General features: G+C 41.9%; 1 protein-coding gene and 2 long non-coding RNA genes across 4 annotated transcripts in view; 2 read left to right on the forward strand and 1 right to left on the reverse strand.

Annotated features, from left to right (window-relative positions):
* Window positions 1–1,869: 1,869 nt before the first annotated feature.
* Window positions 1,870–14,594, forward strand: LOC311438857. Its single transcript, XR_014694391.1, has 3 exons — window positions 1,870–2,028; window positions 10,771–10,875; window positions 13,318–14,594. It is a non-coding gene; the product is annotated as an uncharacterized lncRNA (long non-coding RNA).
* LOC311438858 lies at window positions 9,912–18,852 on the reverse strand. The gene is made up of 3 exons (XR_014694392.1): window positions 17,858–18,852; window positions 17,522–17,624; window positions 9,912–10,615 (listed from the first exon to the last, which is right to left on the reverse strand). It is a non-coding gene; the product is annotated as an uncharacterized lncRNA (long non-coding RNA).
* A 255-nt stretch (window positions 18,853–19,107) lies between these two features.
* LY75 (lymphocyte antigen 75) overlaps window positions 19,108–25,956 on the forward strand; it is a 47,132-nt gene continuing 40,283 nt past the window's right edge. The window contains exons 1-5 of one of the 2 annotated variants that reach the window (XM_084523760.1): window positions 19,108–19,267; window positions 21,467–21,841; window positions 22,821–22,994; window positions 23,256–23,420; window positions 24,053–24,163. In XM_084523760.1, the coding sequence (XP_084379886.1) occupies window positions 19,183–19,267; window positions 21,467–21,841; window positions 22,821–22,994; window positions 23,256–23,420; window positions 24,053–24,163 (910 nt within the window). In that variant the 5' untranslated portion in view covers window positions 19,108–19,182. Of the gene's footprint in view, window positions 19,268–19,586; window positions 20,137–21,466; window positions 21,842–22,820; window positions 22,995–23,255; window positions 23,421–24,052; window positions 24,164–25,956 lie in introns of those variants that run through there. The other variant, XM_084523761.1, reaches the window with a different exon arrangement.

A 25,956-nucleotide genomic window follows, 5' to 3' on the forward strand; every position in this document is an offset into this window, starting at 1 on the left:
CCCTCCAGGCCATTTATATATAAGCAGGTTTTTTTGGTGTAAAGCTAAATTGTGCCCATTCAGCGACTGGGTTCAAAATCCTCAGCTCTCAATAAAAAGGCCTCTTGAGCTAGAATAATATTTCCTTTGGTGATCAGCGCTGTGTTGATTTGCAACCCCCGAAGAGCAGTGCTGATCTGTGACAGTCTGATGCAGCCCTTGTGTGGGGAGCTGGCAGGAGCAGTTAGCTGAGCTCCAACAGTTGCAGCAACATTGGAAAGGGAGCTTGGAAACGCAGTCCCAGCCTGGCCAGTAGATGGTAGTGGCACACACCGAGCTGACAAAAAACTGTCTGAAAGTCACGGGGATCTGCTCTGGATCCTTCTGAAGATTAATTAAATGGGTAGCAAAACTCCCAGCTTTCAGGACTCTGCAAATAGCAGTGGCACATAAACCTGGCTGCTGCAAAGCTGTTCTATGAGAGCTTTTCAAATACCAAAGCTCATTCTCAGAAACTTGAAAGGAATGCTTCAAGATGCTCAGAATGGGGGCAATGCAAGACTTTTCGCTGGTGGGTGGGTCTGGTTTTGTTTGGGGAGTGGTGGAAAAAAGCCACCTGGGCTCCTGAGTATTAAAGAAATCAGTAAATATGTCTTTGTGGTATGTTTTGGGTTTGATCCTTTTGATGGAAAGGTAATTCACTGAAAATGCTAAAGCTGGGTTTCTTTACAATAAACGGATTTGTTTTAATGCTTTACTGCTTGACTGTTTTGATGCAGGATTTTACTTACTAGCTTATGTAGGAAAAGGAAAATGAAAGTATAAACAGACACTTTAAATCCATTGCATAAGTAACCACTGCACTGTTGCAAGCAGATTTTTTTCTTCCATTTCTCAACTAATTCTCCAAGTTGCTCACACCTTAGGAGTTGCTGATCCCTTTCCATACCCCTTATCTTTATACAACATGACAGTGATTTGGATTCTGATTTTAGAAACTGAACTATTAAGAAGAGCATTGAGGAAAATTTTTAATAAAGTCCCATTTCCATCCCTGTTTTTATAATCTTTTTTATAAAAGTTTCCTTGTGCTGCAGCTCTCCTCTCCTTGATCCTTCAGTGACAAAGCAAATACGGGTGTCTGAGGCAACCGGCTAGACTCAGCGTGCTGGAGTGCTTGCAAGTAGCACTGCGGTAATTTATAACCTGGTTCTGAACTGCAATTGTTTCCAGAAGCGTAGACTTAGATACTAGTGAAAACGCTTCTACTGCTATTTCCTGTATTTCTGATGCTTGCTTCTGTAGGCTGGGTTGTTGCTCTTTTCTCAGCCTACAGGATAAAACTCCACTCTGGTTCTCAGAAATAAATGCTTCAAACCTTACTTTTAGTAGAACAGCAGCTAAACCTGTAGATGCAAGATTAATCTTGGGCTAAAAGTTAGGCTTCTCTGCATGCTAGCAGAGGGAAATACAGAAGATATTCCCTGAATCAGGCCCACACAGGGCCACCTACCTGCCTGCTTTCCCCAGGGAGGCCAGCCCCTGGCTACACCAGGCCATCCACAACTGGGTTAGCCAACAGAAGGCAATTGCTCTGGCAAATGCAGGCATCTCAGACCACAGAGACACAGTCATCTGGAAATTAAAACCCTCCCTCTACCTTTTCAGGTTTTTCACATGTGGATGTTCATATTAAGAAATGAAAAGGTTCCACTTACTCTGCACACACACACACACGCACATGTACCTTCCTTTTGTGAAGCTATTTATTCAGGCCGTTTGTTCTAAAGCATGATCTTAGGACTTTGAAACTGATAATAGCCTGATGAAAGCTGCTCTGCCACTTCCTCCTGCCATAAACTTTGTGTGCGTTGTAGGTGAGAAGCCCCTGAAAAGTCCGTGCTGGAAGCCAAGAGCAGGCATGCGCAGAGCTGATAAAAGCTATAGGAAAGACAGACTCAACCTAATCAGCAGCTTTGGGCTGCGTGGCTTCACTGATGCTTGGTTGGAGATTGCATCCCAGAGCTTGATGCTTCCATGTTCACTCAGGTATGTAACCAGGATCCCTAACGCTGGATGCTGCCAATGAGCTGGGTGTGCACAAACGTTCAACATAAAGTAAAACAATATTCTGAGTCATGTGCAGCTTACTTTGTTATGGTCCTTGCACAGGCTGCGCATAATTCTGCTTTGGCTGTACTCCTTTCTTTTGGGAAGTTTCTCCTGATGCTAGCACGTTTCCCTATTATGTATCTGAAACCTCATACCTACCTAAATGCTGAGGTGACCTAAATGTATTTTCTAGTGTTTAAAACTCAGAGATATCAGAACGATTCCTTCTGAATAGATCTGAGAGAAGGTAATGTCCCTGCTGCTGCATATCATGTCCTGTTAGTCCTGTGGGATGTTGAGAGGCAAACTGAATTACTTTAAAAATTGTTTTAAAAGCAAGTACCAAAGATGAAGCTGTACATATGGGACCATGTGGATGTAAAAACCATGAGGTACTTTTCAGTTAAATGTGGGAATGCATCAGAGAATCCTGGAGGCTTTCCAGATGGAAAGAACGATTAATATAATACTTAGAGAAACATTAGCTACCTTTCTCCTAAAATACTTGTAGAATAAACAGTGGAGTAGCTCTTTGCCCCGCACCATGCCCAGGAAGGCTGCAGAGGCACTGGATTTACCACCATTTGCTCCTGGGGTGCCCTGACCCAGGGGCAGAGCCCCTCTGGAGCACACACCCCACCTGTCACAGGCACACTTCAGGTGCAGATGATGGGAGGAAAGGCAATGTGGGCTCCTCTCTCCCTCCTCTCCTATACCATCTATCCCCCCATGTCCCTCCAGAATGCGTACGGGTCAATGATTTAAAGTATTGCTATCTACATCTAATTTTGCTTCATTCTTGCCTGGATGGAAGGCTGTAGAGTGGGTCTCAGCTGCTCTTCCACTTGCTCAGGTCTAGCACAAAGCCAAGCCCAACGCGGGGGAAAGAAGGCACTTTCACATGAACTGATCCCTGGTGAAAGCAGAAGTGTGAAGACTGCTCTGACTAGTAGAGATAACTAGAACAAGAAGCAACTGGCTGAAACCACAGCAGGAAATATGTGATATCCATGAGAAGAGCTGGACTGAACAACAAGCAGCCACCAGAAGTGGTAGGGTCACTTGCGCCAGCAGTGTGCAGTGCTACATTTGATAACCTTTATTTAGAAATAAACAAATCAATCCAGCACCGCTGCTGGGGAATAGATTCAAAACACTGCTGGATGTCCCTTTCAGCTCAGTCTGGGTCAAGATTAATTTAAAAAAAATAAAATACTGGTGTGTGATTGCTGATGCCTCATCCCACTGCCTTCTAGCCCAAGCTTTCTGCTCCCTGCCAGTGCTCAGCAGGCAGAATTTAGGATCTCTGCGGACACAAATCCCATGCAGCTGGGATGTTGGGAACACCTCTGGTTACATTTGCGGTTAGCCTCAGGGTAGAAAGAGCCAGGTCTGAAATGAGCACAGCTGAATCATCCAATCGATCTGCTGCAGCAGCCAGCAGGCCATGGGCGCTCAGCCTGCCCCGTGCACTGAAAACCCACGTGCAGGATGGAGGAAGTGAGCGGCACTTCCCTCATTGGAAGCGAAGGGCTTAATCAAGCGAAGGCTCAGAATGAAGAGCACATGAATAAAAGGATACGTACGAAAAAGAAACCTTTTTTTGCTGTTGTTTCTTTTACTTTGTTTGATTTTTTTTTTTTTTCCAGAGAAGGCACAGACCCAGGTGCCAGAATGTCTGACAATCAATGTAAAAATACTAAAAAAAAAAAAATAATAAAAAGAAAGTAGGAGAGAAGACAATAAATTCTGACATGGCTATTCCTCAAACTTTCTGGAAGCGGTATAAGTGGTACAGGGCATCCTGTGCAGGAATGGCCTGAGGAGATCCCCACCTTCCTGGGGCAAGTGTTGCTCTGCCAAACTCCTTTCTGCTGGGGTGCCTTTTTCAGGGCTTTATCAGTGAGCTGTAGCTGTCTTGCCCCTAGAGACCCATGCACCTTCTTGCAAAACCCGAGAGGTAAGGGAAACCCACCAGAGCCCTAGCACTGCTCCATGGCTTTCTGTCTCACTCTGGAGAGAAAGAAACTTCATGGGAAGTCAAAAAACACTGGAGCTTTAGCAAGCCCACCTCAGAGAGTGTTGCCAAAGACAAGGACACCCACAACAGGCACAAGACTCAAGCTAAGGTGCGGTGCTGTGTCAGGGCTCATGTTTATTATTTTTACGCCTGCGTTTTAAAGCAATGGATCTTTTGATCCGTATTAACTGCTGCTCGGGGAAAGGAAAATAAAGCTCACATAGAAAATAACAAAATTTTCTGGCCGGAGGCCAAAACTTCACAAGAGAATACTGGAGCATAATATGTTTTGTTTAACGTCTTTGTTTCTGATAGATGTTGACTGAATTCAGGGGGATGACGGCACTTCGAACAAAACCAGCTGGGGAAGTCACTTTGTTAAATATTAACCCTCTAAGGAAAAGAGTAAACTTGAAATGTGCATAAGAAGCATGCTGGGAAAATATACAAATAATTTAGGTATCTCTGGAAAAGAAATACGGGATGGCTTGTATTTTTAGCAGAAAGGGAGGAGACAATTCGTGATCTATGACTGAATGCCTCACAATGGAAAACAACTCAGCCTTCGTTTTCTCCCTGTACTGTTTCAGCAGCCCTCAGGTTGAAATAAGCCTGATATTAAGGAATGACTTCAGGGAATTAGTAGAAGTTAGACATTTCTGGTGACATAAATCATACAAGGGGAAAAGACTACTGTGAGACTCTTGGTCACCTTGCAGTAATAAAGAAGGGGGGTCGGGGCCTCACAGGTATAAAGAATAGAGGAATATCAAACTCTGTACTCTGCTTTAGAAAAGGTTATTTTGAAGACATTGTGATAAATATTTAGATACCTAATGCAGTAATGTAAAACAAACCCAAAAAGCACAACTGTCTTTGGGCAGCAGGCTCTGCTATGATATATTTCTATCTCACTCCAACTGCTTCTCACTCCAATGCTTCCTCTCCAACCTCACCAGAGGTGGCCATATAGCACGTGCAGGTATTCTATCCCATTGCAGGTGTTTTAGGGACAGGAGAAAGGAAGAGTTAAATTTGGGCATGACACCAAATTCCTGTGCAGTTCTATGTTTAACTTGTGGCCAGTCTTGGCTATAATTACAGCATGGCATGGACGCAGGAAAGAAAAAAAAAAAAAAAAAAAAAAAAAAAGAATTAAAGAAACAAATACCCTGGTACAAAAACAAGGATGGAGTAAGGAAAGAAATTTAGAAACAATTTTCACCATTTGCTTAACATGCTGGAGATCCTTCCTTGCTTGATACATTGGTTGCAGCACAGAGACATCTGCTGTTAGCAAGTAAGTGCCAAAATAGATGCAACAGAATGTGTTATTGTTTAAAACAAATAGATCATGTGGGATACTGAGCTGATTTTTGTTTTGTTCCCCGTAATTCAGCGTGTAGTCATTTTAGGTATCTGATTGTTAGAGAAAAATCTCATTATTGTTTGGCAAGCTGTTTAAAGCCAAGTTGCTTACCAATTAATTTAATATCAGAGCTATGCATATTTTTGACTTGGTAATGCTGTAGGTGGTATTACAGGCTTAGCGAAAGTATGATCCAGCAGGCAATAGAGTAATTAGCAAAGTACCTCCTAAGCTTGCCCATTCTCTGATTATTTGCAACTCTAGTCGCTTTGATATAACTTGTCTGTGTGTGTACTCTGACAGCTATTATGACTGATGAACTGAAGTAATTACAAAGTGTTCCCTTTCCAAGATGCTCTGCCTGTCCCACGACTGATTGAAATTAGAACTGCTTATGTAAAGTGATCGCTTACAGTATTTGTGACAGGAAGCATTAGGCTCAAGCATCCCAGAGTGACCAAGAATGAGGTTCTTAATGTGTTACCATAAATTTGAAGATCATAGGGGAAATCAACACGTTTTGACAGGAATTTGTGCAGAAGGGGCCCAGCCCTGACTCCTGCTGGTAAGGTGCCATTTGTCGCAGATACCTTAGACTGTGGGTCCTGCTGCTTTAATCCTGCTCTTGTGAAAACAGAACAAACCAGCAACCAACCAAATCCAGCAGGTGGACTGCTGAACATGTGTGGTCACTCACTGCTCTTTGTTTGCTTAGGTAGTTGCGATAGCAGTAACAAGCAAGTGGCCGAATGACATGAGAGCAGTGGTCAGCCATTGACTCTAAGCATCAACCAGTCTTTAGCTGTCTATTTCACAGAAAAAAACTTGGCAAAGAGAAAGGGAAAGCCACGCATTTTGCTGTTGTGCTGCTTGGTGGCAGGTACTCAGAAGAGTTTGCCTGCTGCTGGGAGCTGGGGAGGTCCAGGCTCTGTTTCCTGGCTTTGCTACTAACACATCACCTTGGCAAACTCACCTCTTTTTTTCTTTGGGTATTCCACATATTCAAAAAGGAAAAAAAAAAAAAATGGTTTGTGGAGATCTTCTAGGGGAAATGATTGTACCATGTAAGTTGCAAAACCACCACATTATCACCAAGTGGAACCCCCCCTTGCAGTAACAGTTTGAAGCACCTGAGTCCATCAGTGTGTCCAGCCTGCTCCTAAGGACAGACAGACACATGTTCTGCCAAAAAATGTTTGGTAAGATTTGATTTCCAAAGTTCTTTTTTTTAGAACTAAACTCAAAGTAACTTTTATTCTCAGTTTAGGCTAATAACAGTAAGAGGAAGGAGCTAAAGTGACAGTGTAATGAAGTGGATAAACTAACTGTATTTTCAGTAACATACTGAGTTAAAATGCAAGATTACTGTCCACAATTTTTTACATTACAGCGTTGTTACGGTGTTATATTACAGCATTAACAATTTTTCAAAATCCATGGTATTGTTTATAAAACTAAACTGAATGAAGTCAACTTCAATTCAAAGTGATGTCTAGCACTATGTTTGTTCATGCTTTCTTTTTGTGCCCAGTGTTTCTGTTTAAACATGTTTTGCTGGATGAATAAAGTACACTCTGACTTGATCTCTCCACTAAATTTTGCTTTTAAATTCCTGACTCTCAGCTTGCCTTTTGCTCGTTCCTGCTTTGCTATGTCTGCCATGTCCTCTCTGGCAGTGCTTGTGGTTATAAAAGTGTGTGAGAATAAAGGTTAAAGATAAATGCTAGGTTTAACAAATATGGTTATTGTTGCTGTAGGGAGTCATTTCTGAAGTTAGTGGCTGGATCATTCTATTTTTGAGGTAGGATTAGAATTGCATTCAGCATTCATGCCTGAGTTAGAGTTAAAATTAATATACTTTTAGCACTTTGTCTTTCTGAAGACTTCAGATTATTACATCAAGGGCTAGGTTCATAAGGGGGAACATAGTCTAGCCATTGGACTTTATACCAACAAGTAAATATTCAACAGGTCACAACAAGAATATGAGACAGTGCTCCAGTAGTAACAGTACTCATCTGTGGGGAAGAGGAAGACCTATATTTGTCTTTGTGCTCTAATAAATAGTTTTATGCTTTGAATAAAGTGGATCTGCTCCAACGAGAACTTGCTTTAGTCTAGTAGTTACTAAATTCACTTGGATTGATGCAGTGTTCAGATTCCTCTTAGATAAAGGGATTACATTTGTCTCCCATAGCAAAGGTATCCAAACTGCCCATGTGTTTGCTAAAAAGGGGACAGCAGCATCTTCTCTTTCTCCTTCTGGGAGCTTCCCTAGTGGACCAATCTGTTGACAAAGTTTAGGGAGAAGTGAGGATCTGAATAACTGCACTGTCAGGACTTGTACAGGGGTATCAGGAGCAAAAGCAGTGCTAGGGAAAATGTGGGCGTGCTGCTGAATGGTGTGGTGGTAACAAAAGACAGAAAAGACCTGTGTATTCTTCACTTATGTCTTTACTGATAAGATTTGATTTCGCAAATCCCAGGCCCCTGGGAGCAATGAAGATTCATCCTCAATAGAAAAGATCAGAACATTTAAAGAAATTGGACATAAGCAAGTCCCTGAGATGTGACAGGCTGCATCCAGAAGTACAAAGGACAGATGTTATGGTGAGACCACTCTCAAGTATCTTTGAAAGGCCACAGTGATCAGAGAAGTCTCCTGAGGACTAGAAGAAAGCAAATGTCATGACTCCCATCAATGAGAGAAGAATGAGGATGTGGGCAACTACAAGCCAGTCAGCATCACCTCGATACCTGGGAAGGTGATGGAGCAAATAATTCCACAAACAAGTTCCAAATATATTAAGGACCTGAAAATGATTGGGAGGCAACAGTGTTGATTTATGAAGGGAAAACCATTCCTGACAGACCTGATAGCCTTCTGTGATGAAATGATCAGCTTGGTGGACAAGCAGAGAGCAGTGGATGCTAATCATGTTGATTTAGCAGGGCTTTCAACACCAGCTGCCATAACATCTTCATTAACAAAATGATGACTAGACAAGTGGACAGGGAGGTAGATTGAAAACTGGTTGAAATGCCAGCCCTGAAAGATTATAATCAATGGTAGAAGGTCAACATTGGGGTCAATGCCTCTTAACATGTTCATTAATGGTCCTTGATGATGGGTCCGAGTGCTCCCTCAGCAAGTTTGCAGACAGCTGAACACTGGGAGTGGCTGGTACACCAGGTGGTTGTCCTACCATTCAGGTGGATCTCAATAAGCCAGAGAAATCAGCCAAGAGGAATCTCACAGAGCTTAACAAAGGGAAATGCTAAATCTTACAACAGGGAGTAAGGCCCCACCGAAACAATGAATGCAGGTAACTGCCTAAGCTGGCGACCAAATGGCTGGGAAGTAACTTTACAGAAAATGACCTGGTAGTCCTAGTGAACACCAGTCTGAACATGAAGTAGCAATGTGCCTTGTGGCAAAGAAGGCCAACAGCATCGTGGGCTACATTAGAAGAAGAGTTGCCAGCAAGTCGAGGGAGTTGATGGTTCCCCCCTGCCTAGCATTAGTGAGATGCATCTGGAGTGCTGGATCCAGCTCTGGACTCCACAATACAAGAAAGATAGGGATTTGGTGGAGCAAGCCCAGCAAAAACCACAGAGATGATTAAGGGACTGGAACATTTGTCATATGAGGAGTGGCTCAGAGAGACTGTTCAGCCCGGAGGAAAGAAGGCTCAGGGAGATCTTATCAATTTACCCAAATAACTAAAGTCAGGGTGAGTAACTTAGATGCAGCCAGACTCTTCTGAGTGGCCTCCAATGAAGGTACAAGATACAACAGGCAAACAGGCACAAACCAACATACAGGAAGTCCTTTTTAAACAGAATAAATTTATTTATTTATTTGTTTGTTTGTTTATTTATTTTTAAGCAAGGGGTTGCACTAGATGACCTCTACAGATCCTGTGGTTCTTTGACTTAGTTACTTGCATTCATTACAACAGCATCTAATTCTTCCAGGTCCACTGGCTGTAAAGAGATTTCTGATGTTTGCAAAGTCATGCATGGCAATGGGACCTAACTATGGGGCACAGGTCCACACTGAGGCATTTAAATACTGCCTATTTAAATGCTGCCTATCCAGCCCCAGGTTATTCTGTGTGGCCAAACCCTGTGAAATATGCACAAACTTTAAGAAACTTACGGACTTCAGAGTGAAATGTAGGACATAGGTAACAACTGATGTTTTAGTACTATAGGCATATTACTTGCAAAAAAAAAAAATCTCCATAAAGAACTAAGGCTATTTAATTTAGCATGAATTAAATAGTTCACTATATACAACTGCATTTTCTTTGTTACTATAACTCTTTATTCATTCTCACTATTTTTTCTTTTTTAAAGAATTTTGTAATTTATTTAGGCATATTAATAATGAAGACATATACAAATCAGAAAGTGATAATAGTACTGTTTAGTTATTTTAGTGATTATATGGCATTACTTTTCTTTTTCTTTTTTTTTTTTTTTTGACACTGAAAAATAGAAATAAAATTACTCAAGTGTTCCAAGGTCAGGTCAGTCTTCTATAAGACACCATAAAGAGCAGACTTACTACTTGAAAGCCTTAGCAAAGGAAGGTAAGTCAGTACTGAAATGTGTTTGGAAAGTTTTTTTTTTTTTTTTTTTTTTTAATAAAAAAAAAGGGCTTTGAAATCAAAGCCAGAAACAGGCTGAGCTTGGACATGACTGAAGGTTTCTACAATAGAAATCAAAGGTGGCCTCTGGAGTGACCAAATACAGAATAATTAGGCTTTATAGCTTAAAGCCTACTTTTAAGTTTAGTCTAAATTCTTATTCACAGTTAGTGCATGTGCAGAGCACTGCAGATCTGAGTCATAAGGGATCTGTGCTGTTCTATATTATCTTCTTCCAAATTCTCCCTCTCATATTCTGCATCAAGTACACAAAACCAGCTCACCAGCAGTACTTGTGCAGTGATGAAAAGCTGATAGCAATACTCCCATAGTCTCTCCCTGATTTATCCGTGGTGTCAAGCACAGACAGAAGTTCTATAAACTCATTTGTATGCACTGTCCACCCACAAACTTTATCTCGTTGTGTGAGTGTTGAGTCACAGACAGGTAGTTCTTGTTCAAGCCTCAGATTCATGTAAGCTGTGGGTAATAACAAAAGATATTTCAGTCTCACTCGCAGTAATGATAAAAGTAAGGTACAAATAATTTTGTTACAGCAACCCCCCCTCAGATCAACAGAAAGCAGGGAAGAGCAAATTCCATTTAGGAGCATCTGCTAATTTGTTCACAAATAGGAGCTTTCATCCAGATCAAGAAATCACTGGTGGACCATATCAACTGGATCGCTTTTGCCCACATGCTTGCTGACCTCATCAAAAAACCCTCAGGAAGCCTAGAAGGTAAATACTAAGTTTAGAGATGATGTGTTGGCACCACCCAAACAGATCATATTTATCCAGGTGCATGCTAATTCTAGCCTTTATTGCACTTTCTACTGCTTTGCCTGAAGCAGATGTCAGGTTTGCTGGCCTTTAGTATTACCCACCCTGCCTCCCCTTTTTCTCTCTGGAATAATTATAGAGATTGGTGTCACACTGCTACCCTGCAGTCCCCAGGCTCAGAGAAATCTGTTTGTTTTGTTTTGGTTTGGTTTTGCTGTCTTTAGCAGATCTGCTCCTTCTTAACTGCCCTCCCTGAGGAAGCTCAGGTGCCCCGCACACAGTCCTGGGGATTTGTTGCTCTGCGTGTTTTGGATGACAGCTCTTCCCAGTCAGTCCTGTTTCAGGCAGGCTCTGCTGACTCCCCCAGAAAGGAGGGTTCAGTTATGGGAGTCACCTGCTTATTCCAGTAAATAAACCTAAATGCTTCATTTAGCTTCTCTGCAAAGTTTTTGGCCTCTCTTCTCTTTTTCTCTGCAGTTGTCTTTTGGTCCAATAATCTGGTCGTCTGCTTGGTCAGAGCTCTTCTTAGCTCTAATTCCTGATTGTTCACAGTTTTTATTGCTCTTTCAGTGTGTTTTCTTATGTTTTGTGTTATGTTTTGGAGGACTTGCTAGTGTTAGGTCAGAGGTTGGACTAGGTGATCTAGAAGGTCTTTTGCAACCTAGATGATTCTGTGATTCTATGATCCTTCCTGGTTTTGTTGTTGTTGTTGTAATATGAAGATGTGTTCAGCTTTTTGTTTCTGATAACCTCCCTCGTGGTGACATTATTTTGTGTCTGCTTCCTCTCAGAACTTCTGAAGACTTCACCACGCACCGATGCTGTGTTTTGTGTTCTTACTGGATCTAGCTGCTCCTTTTTGTTTCCTTTTCACAAACTTTCTTATTTCTATGTCTCAGTTCCTTTTAAAACTGAGCGTAGCTGCTGCGAATGCTTGACCTTTGTCAAGCCCATAGGAATTTGGAATATAAACCCAGGAGCAGCTACTATAAGCTGAAGATCTAGAATAAGATCTTGCACGTTAATGACGACCAAATGAAGGTCTGCATCTCTTCTGTGGTTTCCTCATCCAGCTGCTCTGTGAAATGGTACTGGTGGAGTCAACGGCGGTTACCCAAAGCACAGTTTCCGCAGATTCATTGCTATTAAGCTGCTTTAAGCTGGCATTTCAATCCACGCAGAGCCTGTGTCACTTGCTGGGTTCCTGCTTTGTTCATTTGATTTGATTATAACAGCTCACTAGCAAATTTCCCTGCCCTATGACTAGCAGAGGTGATTCTTACATATTCTGTATGTATATTATGTCCTGGTACTGTGATGTCCAATACATTTAGTATGTCACTGTCTTCCTGCAAGACTAGACATTTGATTTCCCTCAGTTTATTCATTAGATTTTTAGCATTTGTGTAAGAGTATGTTTACTTGGAGGTTTCATTTCCTTCCTCACCTCCCATTTGAAAGGCACTGTCTTTGTTCTCTGTTCCCTGTTTCTGCTCTCCAGTCTCTTCTACAGTCAAAAAGGCAGAATTTCTATGGCTTTGTTCATGGCATACTGGACTGTTTGTTCCCCACACAGGCTGCTCTTCGATTTATAGCTTAATCACAATCTTCATGACTTTAAATGCCAGCAGCTTAGCCCACTGTGAGCCCATCCTTTCCACGCAAGCTCTTTTAATTCCAGATATGCTCCCAAATCCGGATTAATGTGAAATTTTGCTCTTTATACCATCCTCTTAGCTGTACTTTGAAAACTTGTTTCTTTCTGGTCACGCACAGGATAGTAGAGATAGCACTGCTGGAGAAGGTCTCATCTTCAGCTTCCCTCTGACAAGCTGTCATGTCATGTGAGCACCAAAATGTCATGACAGAATGTCATGTGAGCACCAAAACCACAGGCTTTTTAGGCAGGAAACAAAACTCTGGCACTTTTAGGAAACTCACCTGCTTTGCATGTTTAAAGATTAAAACCAAAACAAAACACCACTCTTTAATTTTAGAATCCCTTCCACCTGGATTAGTTTTTATTTGCTTAAAAACATTTCCCAAATTATAACTGGTTATCTTTTAAACTGTTCCTCCAAACTAAGCTTTTCTGCAATAAATTGCAGAAGTGTTGCAAAAGTATTATCTGAGTAGCCAGATCCGTCAAACATTATTTGAAAAATAATCTTACATTGGCACAGTGCCAACAGAAAGTGGCTTTTGAGAAGATTGAATACATTAACGCTGTCAGTAGAACTACTGCACCGAGACACAGTTTCCATTAAAAAGCCACAATGCAGGTGTCAGAAACCCTTTCTTAAAGTGCTATGAAAGAGTATCATTCACCACTTACTTTGGGGTTTTAAGCACTTCTCTGAATGTTAAAGCACTGCTTTTATTATTTTGTTGTTGTTCCAGGAGCATGTAGAGATCCCAGCAAGAGTCAGAGCCAAACCAACACACACAGAAAGACATTCCCCACTGTAAACAGACAAGATGCAGAGGAGTGGATGCATCCACGTGACTTTTTTTTGTCTTATATCTCAAACCTGTTTCTACTATTTCAGGAGACCTTGTCTAATCTGAGTTTGAATATGCAGCAGGACAGAGCTACAGGCAGCCCTGTAGAAATTTGGGTAAAAAAGGCGGCTGGTATTAGGATGAAGTGTTGTAATTCCTTTTTATTAATTCTGGAAGTAACCTACCATGTTTCTGTGTAGACTGAAAAAGAACAGTCTCTAAAACAGTAACACCAGGCCTATTTATTTATTTATTTTTTAATTATGAAACTTTAAGAGAACCAAATGTAAGGACTCCTAGCAAAAATAGACCATTCAAACACAACTAAAAACTCAAAACCTTGGAACTTGTGCTAAAGATTCATTCAGATTGTTAAAGAAACACAGGACACATACAAATTCAGAGTGTGCAGTTTCATCTTAAGCTTACTGTGCAAAAGGATGATTTCATAACATGCTAAAAAGGTAAGCCACTTCCACTGAAACAGGAAATCCAAAACTACAACAAAGAAATGCCATTTCTCTTTGTGTTCCTTTTTTGCTAAAAGTTAAATATTCTTTAATGTTTAAAAATAATTCTTCTCAGCAGCCAGATAAAAAAGCAAGCCGCCAAATAGAGTAAGCATCCATGAAGAAAAAGACCATCAGGTGGAGTTAATGCAAACAAAAACATCATCAACAACAACAAACAACAACAACAAAACACCACCACCACCAAAACCAAAAGGTATTGCTTAAAAACTTTGTCATGATCTCTCTTAATCCAAATCAGTTGCTGGATGCTTGTCACCTCACCCTTCAATTTTACTCATTATTTTTCCATGGCCACATGGGATTAACTCAACTAAACCAGACTTATGTATGTGTCAAAAAAGAATCACTTGGCTTTTGGCTACACTTATGGTAAAAGTTGCAATTGTCTGCTTTTCTATTCCATTATTTAAATGTTTCCAGGGCTGGTATTTTGAAGACTCAGCAGGCACTCTGCTAAGATCAGAGACATGTTTTAATATTAAACTTAGCAGCAGAACCTAGGTAGGAATGAAGTCTTTTTCTGCTCCTGCAAATCTTTTAAGCCCTGATCTGTTTTGTTGTGTTTTCTGTGAAGGCCTGGGTATTGCAAGCACTGATGTTGCAAGGTGCAAAAATTAATAAACAACTTTTGTTCCCTGTTCAGATGTTCCAGTTTCAAAGTCATTGCTGGGGGGAGCAGAGAGAGGAAGAACATACCATCTCCAAAGACTCTTCCCAGTCTGGGGAGATGCTGGAGGTAGAAAATCCTTTTCCAGCATTCCCTTTGTGCTCACTGCCATGGGATGCGCTCAACCTAGCCAGAAAAACCAGATTGCCAAAGTGCTGGCTGTAAAAGAGGGAGTATGGCTGCTCAGGCAAAGTATCTGTTTAATGTGGTGAGCAGAAGAGATGGGGTGGAGATTTATGGGTAGATAGCTGTTGACACTTTCTGCAGGTAATGCTATTGTTATAAACATATGGACGTAAAAGCGAAGAAAATATCTGTTGATGAGCAAGAAAACCCCCTGCTAGAAGTACAAGGCTCAAGTACAAGTCACAATGTTGTTATCTCCAAAGGGTTTTTGATTGGGAAGGTAAAGTCATCGGCTTGAGAGTAATAGGAAGGGCTGCTGTGCATTAATGTCAGCTCTGTGGTGGAGTCCCTTCTGTACCCGAAGTTCTCTATTTGGCATGTTTTCTCTGCAGGTGTGTTTGAAGTTTGCTCTTCTGTTAGTGCTGCTTTGCAATGAGCTGTAGTTAATGGGAACATGATAACATTTGTGATTTTCAATGTTCACCTACTATGCTGTGAGTATGCTGCTGTGCAGCTCACATTAAATGCAGAAGCCTCACTGACAAAGCTAGGATAAATCCTTTAAAATTAGGTTTTGACATTGTCATAATTTTGATAAGTTATGGCACAAAAATAGTTTTTCAATTAGCAGAAAACTGTACAAGATTTTCATAGGTTATCATATGACACAAATGCACAGATTTTAATATTATTTTCTGCACTGTTCTCACTGTTCTCTCCTAAATACAGCTCTTTTTTTTTTTTGGTTTTGGCTTTGGTTAGTTGTATTTTGTTGTTGTTGTTTTGCTTTGTTTGTTTTTGTTTGTTTGTTTGCAGAGTGATCATTCCATGTACAACCATCTAAATTAAAGAAATACTTTCTCATCCTCCTTTTTTAAATCTGATGTAATTAAAACACAAGTGACAAGAGAGGGGCAATAGTATTCCACAGGCAAGAGGCACATTTATTAGGTCAGAGGCCCAGGAAGTTCAGCAGAGGAAAAGTTGTTTGAGATACTGCCTTTGAAAGCTGGCTTCATTAGGAAGAAATGTGTAGGAGCTTTTTACCTTTTTGGGGACAGGGAAAGATGCTGTACCACGGAAGGAGAGGAATGAGAGGACTTTCTAAGTCCTGTTCTCCAGTTGCCCGTAGCAGCGTTACCCAGAACTAATACCATAAATGGATAAGCAGTTGTATAAATGTTGATGTGCACCAACTCTTTATGCAAACAGAAGCTGTTGACTCTACTCAGGTCAGAAGCAGGCAGGCTGGAAGCTACTGGTGGCAACTGGTAGTCTGGTAACGGATGCGGGGGCTGTTTTTTCTAGGTAGGTTGTTTGGGTTTCTGGTTGAGCTCCTGGGATTCAACTCCCAGTCTTTGGGAGCATCTGGCTGCAAGGAATATTTGGCCTTGCTATTTGACTGCCACATATGCAGCTCCACCCAAAAAGTACTTTCCAGCATGCAAATCCTTCTAATTCCTCTAGCCCTGATCAGTGTGTCCTACAGAGATCAGTGCTGTCACTGTGGACTTTGCCTTGTGCAGGCTGCTGGGTAGACTGACAGTCCTTTGCTGTAGTGGGGTACAGCATGGCATCAGATCACACAAAAGTTGGTTAGCCAGAGATGCTGCCCTGAAGGGTTAACAGCCACAAATTTGCTGATTAGCTTTTAGATGATCATTTCCACAGACTTCAGAACATTGTGCTGTGGTAAGTTTTTTTATCTTATTAGAAGACACTCAAAAAAGAAAAAAAAAAGTGTTTTTTCATTATTATTATTTTTTAATATTCTTGACATAAAAAATAGCAAAACTACTGCATACATCTCAATGGACACTGTGGTTTTCAATAGCTTCCTATTTTTGAAACCTCTGTCATCAAAACAGTCTTTCTGGATTGTGCTGGATAAATAAAGCAGTAGTAGAGATCTGAGTCTATATATTCTTATCTGTCTGCTGCTTGGCAGGGAGCAGAGGGAAAGGATATATTTTGGTAGGTTTACATAACATGTATATTGTGTATCTCCTTTTATATTAATGTATGAGAGTGTAAGTGTAGGGCACACACATGCACATGCAACTGAAACAGCAATGAGCTCAACAGCAATCTTTACTATCCTTTGGCATTCTTTAATTTCTGAGTCAGGATCAGGGCCTGATCCTGTGTTATCTAGCATGGTATTATATATGCAGATAAATGAAAAAGGACATCAAATTGGAAGCACACAATGAAGAGTAGATGCTATATAAATTTACATGTCTTAAGAGAACCTCCCTTGTATTAACATAAGTATCTGCTGATACATGTTCAGTAAACAACATACTGTTAATTTCAAAATTGCTGGTATATGTTCAGTAAATATGTACTGCATGCTGTTGGTTTCAAAGTTAAACTCTTTACACCAAAACCAGGACAGTCAATTATTACATTAGAAATAGCACTCATTTGGAAAGATTCATGGGGATGCAGGGTTCACACCTGGTGCTTCTCATTATGATGTTTTATTTAAAAAATATATGCGGTACCCCACCGCATATTTAATTTTAGTTTGAATAGCTCACTTTTGTATCAGACCCTCCAGTTGGGAATTTCTGCCTCCCACTCTCTGCAATCAAGACGTGAGTGCTTTGCTCTTCCAGAAAACAAACACTTTCTGGTAGAGGAGCTTCAGTTTTACTGCTGCTATGGACCCCTCGCTGCCTGAAACCAATTTCTGATCTTAAGAATAGCTCCTGCCTTCGCAGCCAGGTCTGGCTCTGCGGTTTCCAGCAGCACAGAACAGTTGCTTACTTACAGATGCCTGGTTTTGTTCACTTCCTTTCCGTTCAATTCCCAGTCCGGCACACCCTCCACTCCTGCCTTCCCCGGGTGGCCAGATTCCTATGCGATGGGCACATCTGAAACACATAAAACAGACTGCATGTTGCCCTTCCCAGTTTCATGAAGATCTGTTTCTCTCCCTGAATGACTTCTCCTCTAAGCCAAATCAAAATAGATTTTTCTAGCCAAAATGTTTTTTCCTTGCAACTTTGCAAGTGCTTTCTTGCACAGCTGGGGTTACAGCCTTTCCAGGTCAGCGCTGAATCACAGAACACAGAGCTATAAACAGACACAATTTTATTTTACATACTTTGTCAGCTCTCCTTCTTTCTCTTTTCCTCCTTCAGGCCAACTAGTTGTTCATCTCTTTGTGCTTTTATTTTTGGTTTCTGTAACTTCCTGTATTCAGCATCATAATTTTCTCAGCAATAACTATTTCAGCTGCTCCTTTTCTCTCCTCCCTCTTTCCCTTCCCTGGCAGAAGCAGACCAGCTCACTGCAATTTTAGCTTCTAGCTACTTGAAAACGCCAACTCTTAGAAAGTATCGCGGCTGCCTGCCACTGTTCTGCTCCCTCCTCAGTGTCACAGCCAGCACAGGTCTGGGACGGCCAGGAGGGGAGGACTCAGTGGCCTTGCTGGGGGTGTCCCTACAGGAGGGAGACGTGTCCCGTAGGCATGGCCACACCACAGAGTGACCCACAGGGGACATTGGGGCCCTCGGCTGCCGGCCAGGAGGGCAGGGACCCCTGCCTGCAGCCTGTGGGGACAGGCTGGGGTGACAAGCTGTGGGGACAGGCTGTGGGGACAAGCTGTGGGACATAGGGGCCTCACACCAGGCCCTGGCACATGGCCTTGGTGCTAGGAGGGAGCGAGGGCCGCAGGGTAGCCTATAAAAAAAGTGTGTTTGTATCCACCTTCAGTTATTCTACTTTAGCATCTGCTATTGCTTGTTACTTCTGTTTTCTGTTGCCATTTCTTCACTTTTACCACATACTCTTTCACCTTTAACCTTTGTAAAGCTTTGGTTTTAGCTTTAATTGCTATGTGTTAATTAGGTGTGGTTCTTTACTTTTTCTTCACTTTTTTGTCCGTTTAGAATTCCCGCTTAGTTTCCTTTCTACTTTAATTACTTTTTTGTTAGCTTGTTTAGAACACTATGAGGTAGCTAGGCCTTCTTTTCGATTCTTTTCTTGCCTTTTTCTCGATTTTGCCCGTTTTTTTCCCTTGCTTCTTTTTCCTTTCACTTTTCCTCTTTTTCCCCTCCTCGTTCTCCTTCACTTTCCGCCTCCTGTCCTCGCTTTCTCTCCCGCTCCCCCTCTCTGCAGCCCCCTTCCCTTTGTCTCCGTGCCCCCTCGCTAACTCCGCTCCCCCCGTCACAGCCTCCCCTGGCCCTGCCCTGCCCGGCCCGGCCCGGCCCCGCGGCCCCGACCCCGCGGCCACCGCCCGGCCCGGCCCGGCCCGGCCCGGCCCCGCCCCTCCCTTCGCCTCAAACCCGGAGCCTCTCTTCTCCTGGCAACAAGTGACGCGGCGCGGGGGCGGACCAATCGGGCCGGCCGCTCGGCGCTCGGGCCAGCCGGCGGCAGGCGCGACGCTCGGGCACGGCGAGCCCCTCAGCGCGGCCGCTCCGTGGGAGCATGAGGCGGCCGGCGGGACCCGGGCTGGCCGCCTGCGGCCTCGCCTGGCTCCTCGTCTGCTGCGCCGCCCGGCGGGACCCCGCAGGTAAGCCGGGAGCCCACCTGAGGGGCTGAGGGGGCTGAAGGGGCTGAAGGGGGAGGGAGCCGGCGCTGCGCGGCCGCGGGGCGCTGCGGGAGGCCCTGCGGTGCGCGGCCGGCCGGCTGCTGGGCGGGAGAGGGCTGAGGGGAGAAGCCGGGCTGCCCTCTCCGCACGGGGCCTTCCTCCCTCCGCACGGGGGGTGAGAAGGCTGCCCGGCCTCCCGCTGAGGTGTGTGTGGGGGCTGACCGGCTTCTGGGCTCGTCCGGCGTGCTGTGCGGAGGGGCAAGGCTCGTGTTTCACGGAGCAGCTCGGGAGTTTGCACCTCAGGGAAAGTCTCGGGGCTGGTGGCGAGCAGCGCCAGCCCTGCGCCTAGCCCTGCGCCTAGCCCTGCCACCTCACGCCTTCCTGCGACCCCTGCGGTGACAGGCGAGGGGTGCAGCTGGACGTGTCCCGTGAGGCGGCCCGCTAAAAGTTTGCAGCTAAAGGTGCCCTGTGAAGCTTCGTGGCAAGAGTTTGTAGCTGAAAGTGCCCCGTGAAGCTACCTGGGAAGAGTTTATAGCTAAAGGTGCCCTGCGAAGCTTCGTGGTAAGGGCGCTGAACGGGAGGCACCAAGCACTGCTCTTCAAAAAGCGCCGCACAAGAGAGGTCCGATGTGACGACTGGATTTTTCAGGGGGAAATTCTAAAAAGCGGTGGTTTTGCTCTTGATGTAAGAGTGAAGGTTATGCAGGAAGAAGTGAAAGAAGAATGAGGAAAGGGGAGATCTGGGGGAAGGCGTAGAGCAAGTTGCAAGAAACTGAAAAGGAGATGAAAGTCTGGAGGGGAGAATAAGAAGCAAAAGGAAGATAAAGTGTTGCAAAATCACAGGGTAAAAAGGTACCACAAAAGCAGGATTGGCTGGTTAAAATACCTTACTTAGTTAATAAAGAGGATGAAAGAGAGGGTTGGTTAAAATGTGCACTTAGAAAAAGCCACCTCGGTGGTGGCTGACTTAGAGATTCTTCTTTACAGTTTGACCAGCTCAGTACCATTTAGACTATTTGGCACTTATGCAGTGGAAAATACACTAGTATACTGGGAAATAGTGGTAAAATTCACTGAATAACATCACTGAATATTTTCCTTGCTGTTCAGCCAAACCTATTATTAAGTCATATTAAAAAAAACGCAGTAGGAATGTGATTGACAGTGCATTACTATTAAATACAAAACACTACTCAGCAGATTCCTTATTTAAGCAGCAGGGTAATAGCCTTGTGGGTCTGGGACAGCAGAGGTCCTTTTCAGCCTGGTTAGTGAACATTTTATACTGGGGGACCATCTTTACTGTGGCATAGAAATAGTTTTAGGCCATTTTTTTTTCCTGGCTAGCTTAAACCTACTGCCACTTGTCATAGTGGTGTTATACTGTTAGAGGCATCAGCTTGTATCAGTGAGGTGATCCATATCTCTTTAAAATTAAATGTTATGCTTTGCCGGCTCTTTTTTTCTTTAAGGGACAAGCTAAGTCACAGCTGAAAGTAGAACTAGTGTTTCTGTATCATTTTGAAAATGATACTCCCAATGCTTTGTCTGGGATCTTAGGGGCCCTGCATTTAGTTCTTGTGTAGTTTTGCAGTGAGTTGAATATTCATTCGAACAGTCTCTCCCTCAAAAAGCAATGCCAGTTTTTTTAGTAATGATGCAGCTGCACCCATGAGCTGGTTCAAGCGTGAGCCCATCCTGCTATCAGTCATACATGGTACACAGTTTAGAAAAGAAAGTGCTTACTAACTGAGGATTATTATTAATTATATTTTATGTTGCCTGTGGTGTGTTACTGCATTTGCATCAAAGACAAAATTCTTAACTCACTAAGCTTGCAAATTAATCAGGAATTGATCCAATCAGCATGTGTTATAATTAAAAGATGATTTTTGTTTGATAGAGTTGGACTTGGAAAACAGCCTCATTTTATCCCCTCATTTTATAATAACTTTGGAAGAGACTTTTTTTGTTGTTACTGAAGTAAAGAATACTTGCTAAAGTGCAGGAATATGTACTTACTGGTAAGCTGCAGTAAGAGACCGAGTATAATGTAAAAAGAGCTGTCACTCTATTTTTCTGGTAGTGTGCCTCAGAATGTGATTGAACTTTTTAAAAGAAATTCCTCTGAAAGTGATACTGATTCATACTCTTACATGGATATTGATTTGTTCCTACCCAGGCAACGATGCCTTTACCATTCGCCATGACGGACTGAACAAGTGCTTACAAGTCAAAAACTCATTGATACTGATGGATGACTGCAAAGAGACAAGTGAAGCTTTATGGAAATGGGTATCCCAGAATCGCCTTTTTCATCTGGGATCCAGGCAGTGCTTGGGACTTGATATAGTCACCAAATTACCATCTCGCCTGAAAATGGTTGATTGTAACTCAGAACTAATGCTGTGGTGGCGATGTGCTGATGCTTCTATCATTGGTGCATCGCAGTACAAGGTGACTTTGGTGAATAACTTTGTAACTGCAAGCATAAACGCATCAGACCAGTGGAGAAGCAACAATTCCTCTGATGATATATGTCGGTATCCTTACCATGGTAAGTTTGTACTGGGGTTTGGATGGAGAATAGTTGTTGTTTTTTTTCTTCTACATTTATGACAATAAATTCAGAAAATTAATTATATGAAAAGACTGATCACATAGAATGTTTTGCTGTAGAGAGATACTGATATTCAAGATTGAATCTTAACTATTTTAGGAAAAAATACATGTATCTACACAGCTGGATAAGTTGTGTTACCAAGTAGCTTTCTCAGCATGTTTAAACCCACCCCGGTATTTTTGTGACAACCTATTATGAAATATCAACCACATTGTATCAGAACTGAAACTGTCCTCTTCACAGAGATGTGAAATTTTCTGTTACCTTAAAAGTAGGATTTGTACAGCTGGTAGGCTGTACAATCAAATTCAGCATGTGCTGTCAGTTCGCAGCCTATTGGACTCTTTGGAACCATGTTTGTTTTACTCTGGTAGTCTATTCACTTGCCATGAAAGCCAGACTCATCTAAAATTTAATGCGTGCAGAAAGAAGTAATAGAAACTTGCTTTACTCTATTTGAGAGGAGAATTTTCATTATATTTGATATTTTTTTTCAAAGTGGCCAGTCTGAAGAGCCCAGTAGGCTCCAGTTTGCAACACGTTTTCCCTCTTCTGTGTCTGTTGATTAATATAACCTTGTCCTGTAGTATTCTGCATGAACTGTCTGGATTTCAACAGGACAATGTATTTGTCCCTGACTCACCAGGAAGGGGGGAGCACATTTCCAATGTGTTATGCATCACGCAGAAGAAAAAGTACAGAAAAATATTTTCTTCTCATTTCTTTCAGTTCTGGCATTGCTGCATATTATCTATAACAACAAGATACTGTGTTTTAAGTCCACAAGTGTGATTTGGGTGCTTTGAAATTAACTATGTCTGTAGAAGCAATAACAATATATTTGGTGTCCTTTTGCCCAAGCAACTTGTATCTAATCCTTTATTAATTTTTACTTTATTTTTCCCCCATACAGAGATTTATACCAAAGATGGGAACTCCTATGGGAAACCCTGTGAATTCCCCTTTCTGTATAATGACACCTGGCATCATGACTGCATTCAGGATGAAACACACACGGGTGGGAAATGGTGCGCCACATCTGAAGATTATACTCATGATGGAAAATGGGGAATCTGCTTACAACCAGGTGTGTTGGTTTTTTAAATAGTCCTCCAAGCATTCTGTCACTTCATGTATGTACGTACAGCTCCACCATAACACCTTGCTGGTAAGCTGGGTAAAAACAGGTCACGTTTCTGTTGCAGCGTTGACAGCACGCACTTACTCTGCAGTATGTGATTTCAATGTAAAAATACATAAAGTTTCAATATTGCAGTTTTTGTTCTGAAATGTTCCTGATGTTTCATTATAGCCATAGTTAAAAGTACCTTCTGCTTCCTTTAAACAGAGGATGGCTGTCAGGATATCTGGGAACATGATCCGGGGGCTAAAAGTTGCTACCAGTTTAATACACAGTCTGCTCTTTCTTGGAAGGAAGCTTATATTTCATGTCAAAAGCAAGGGGGAGATTTACTCAGCATCCAAGATGCGTCTGAATTAAGTTATGTACAAGGTAGGTGTATTTATTCACGTATGAACATTAAGAAGTGTTGTTAAGTAACATCAGTGAAGACAACATTTTAGTTTCTGTCTTTAAATCCTGGATTAAAACTTGATTGTGATTAAATGCCTTGGTGCTCTTCTTAGTTTAACAAAAACTATGTTGCTGATCTCACTTTAGAAGAATGGGTTTCTTTTGTTTGTTTGTTTGCTTTTAAGTTTATCTGTGTGACTTTGTTGCAGTGGCTAGCTCTTGTTCTTATATATAAGTAATGTCCCCAGAATCTCAAGTATGGGCCAGAGTGGAAGTTCATTGGGGTGTATGCACATTTATTACACTTGTGTTTTAGCAGCATGTTAGCATCTTGTGAAATTGTTCTTGCTGATATTCAGGCTTGGCCTGGAGGAACTATCAGTGTGCTTTTGAGAATATAAAATCAAATGTCAAACACCTGGAGGCACTGAGAGGAGAGGCATGTGGTTGAGTTCCTCATCAGTTCAAGAAAAGTTGCACATCCAATTATAGCAGCAATGTTTTTTGTCCTCTAATGCAATGCCTTTTAGATAAAATCTCTATTTTAGAGGAGATCAATAAGTTTGAGTATTTTATACTAATTGTTTTCTTGAATAATAATAAATATCCAGGTAAAGATGACATCGCTGAGATCTTTTGGATTGGCTTAAATCAACTGGACGTTTCTGGAGGTTGGCAGTGGTCAGATCACAAGCCTTTGAGTTTTGTCAACTGGCATCCAGGTAATGGTTCTGGTGGTGTTAACAATATTTAGAACAAAAACTAGCATTACCCTTTTTTTCTTCTTTTTTTTTATTTTTCTGCTCTTCTCTTTTTCATTGGACTTAATCAAAACAATCATTGCTCTATTTCTGTTAAAAGTTCAGGAGGCATCCTTTCCTTCTAGAGAGGGAATCTTTCTCCACTAATTCTCTATTTATGGAATATTAGGGGAAATCTATAACTTGAATGATATCTTTGAGGTCCGTTTTAGCAAACAAGGCTATTGCTGCCCTAAGTGCTAAATTTCTCCTCACACTGACAGGATGGCATTGACTTCTCTCAAATATTACAATGATTGATGTTTGTGCAAGAAATTACATTACCTAGAAGTCTTCAAGGTTGCTTGCAGTTGTTCTGAGGTGAAGATGAAAGAAGTGTAAAACCTTTGAAAACCCTTTTCTAATTACTTCCAAGTTCCTGTAGAATCAGTGAGAGTCTTGTTTGATCAGAATTTTCAGCATGTATTTGTAATATTCTCAGAAATATGGTGTGGATATTGATATATGAGAATCCTGGAGGAGTAATAGTCAGGAATACTGTAGCTAACATTGTTCTGTCATTCAAGCTGAATGTGACCTTTTTTAAAATGGAATTCTCTTTTCCTTCAGTTTCTAGAATAGTTTTATTCCATTAGGCTGTGACATTAATTCTGTGAAAAGAGAAGTGGTTTCTGTTACTTTTTTAAAGATTTGCAGAGAAATGTCTGTTAGATTTTCCAAATGTAGTCTTTTTTTTTTTTTTTTTTTTTTTTTGTGGAAAGCTTAAGGACTTTTCTGCTACTTGCACTATTGACTGCATCTTCTGCAACTGTGGTGACACTGGGACTGTAATACAGTGCTAGAGACTAGACGATGCTGAGATACAGTAGGATAGTTTAGTCTGCAGTCCTAGCAGACTGACTAATGTTACTGAGACATTCTAGCTTAAATGTACAGGTATGAAATTGTAATAAATATGTTCTGAAGTCCACGGTATTATTTCAGCTGATGGACTAATCTTGTCATCAAAAAGTTAAAACTACAGGGCAGAAGGGATCTCAGATGGTTCCCAGTCCAGCTCCTGAGCCCCGTGCATCAGGTTGCTTGGGCCTGTCCAGCTACACTTTAGTGTCTCCTTAGATGTAGATATTGCAGCCTCTCTAGACCACCTATTCCAGTTATTGAATACTCTTGTTATGAAAAATACTTAGGAATATCTACCTGGAATTTTTTATGTGCAAGCTGTCTCCTTTGCTTCTTGTCACTTCACTGTATACCTCTGAAAAAAGCCTGGTCCTGTCTCCTCTTGCATAAAGAACTAAGGTCTACCCTGAGACTTCTCTGTGTGAGGCTGAACAAACTCAGTAAAGGGAAACAGGTGCCTTGTATGGGGCACAGGTGGGGTCTGCATTAGGCTTCAAAGAAAGAGAGCCAAAAGAGAGAAGCCATTGGAAGGGGCTTCAGGGGAAGCTGGGAACTACAAAATTAGCTCTCCTATGCAAAATTTTTGATTTGGGGCCTTGTCCGTTAAGGTAAGAATTATGGTTATATTTGTGAAAGTGCAGGACTGTGTTTGGAGTTGGTCTGGAAAGAGGCTGCCAAAGGAAACTGAGAGCTGCAAAAAGGGTTCTCCCTTGAGATATTTCTAGTCTGGGAAAGTGTTCAGCCAAAGGTTTGTTGTATTGTAAATAGAACATTCCTCCCAGTTAGATGATTAAATGTTGGAATGGAAGTCTTGATACCTTGGTTCTGTAACTTTCTCACAAAAAAGTTTC

Source organism: Aythya ferina (genome assembly GCF_964211825.1).
Source record: "Aythya ferina genome assembly, chromosome: 6".
Classification (NCBI taxonomy): Eukaryota; Metazoa; Chordata; class Aves; order Anseriformes; family Anatidae; genus Aythya; species Aythya ferina.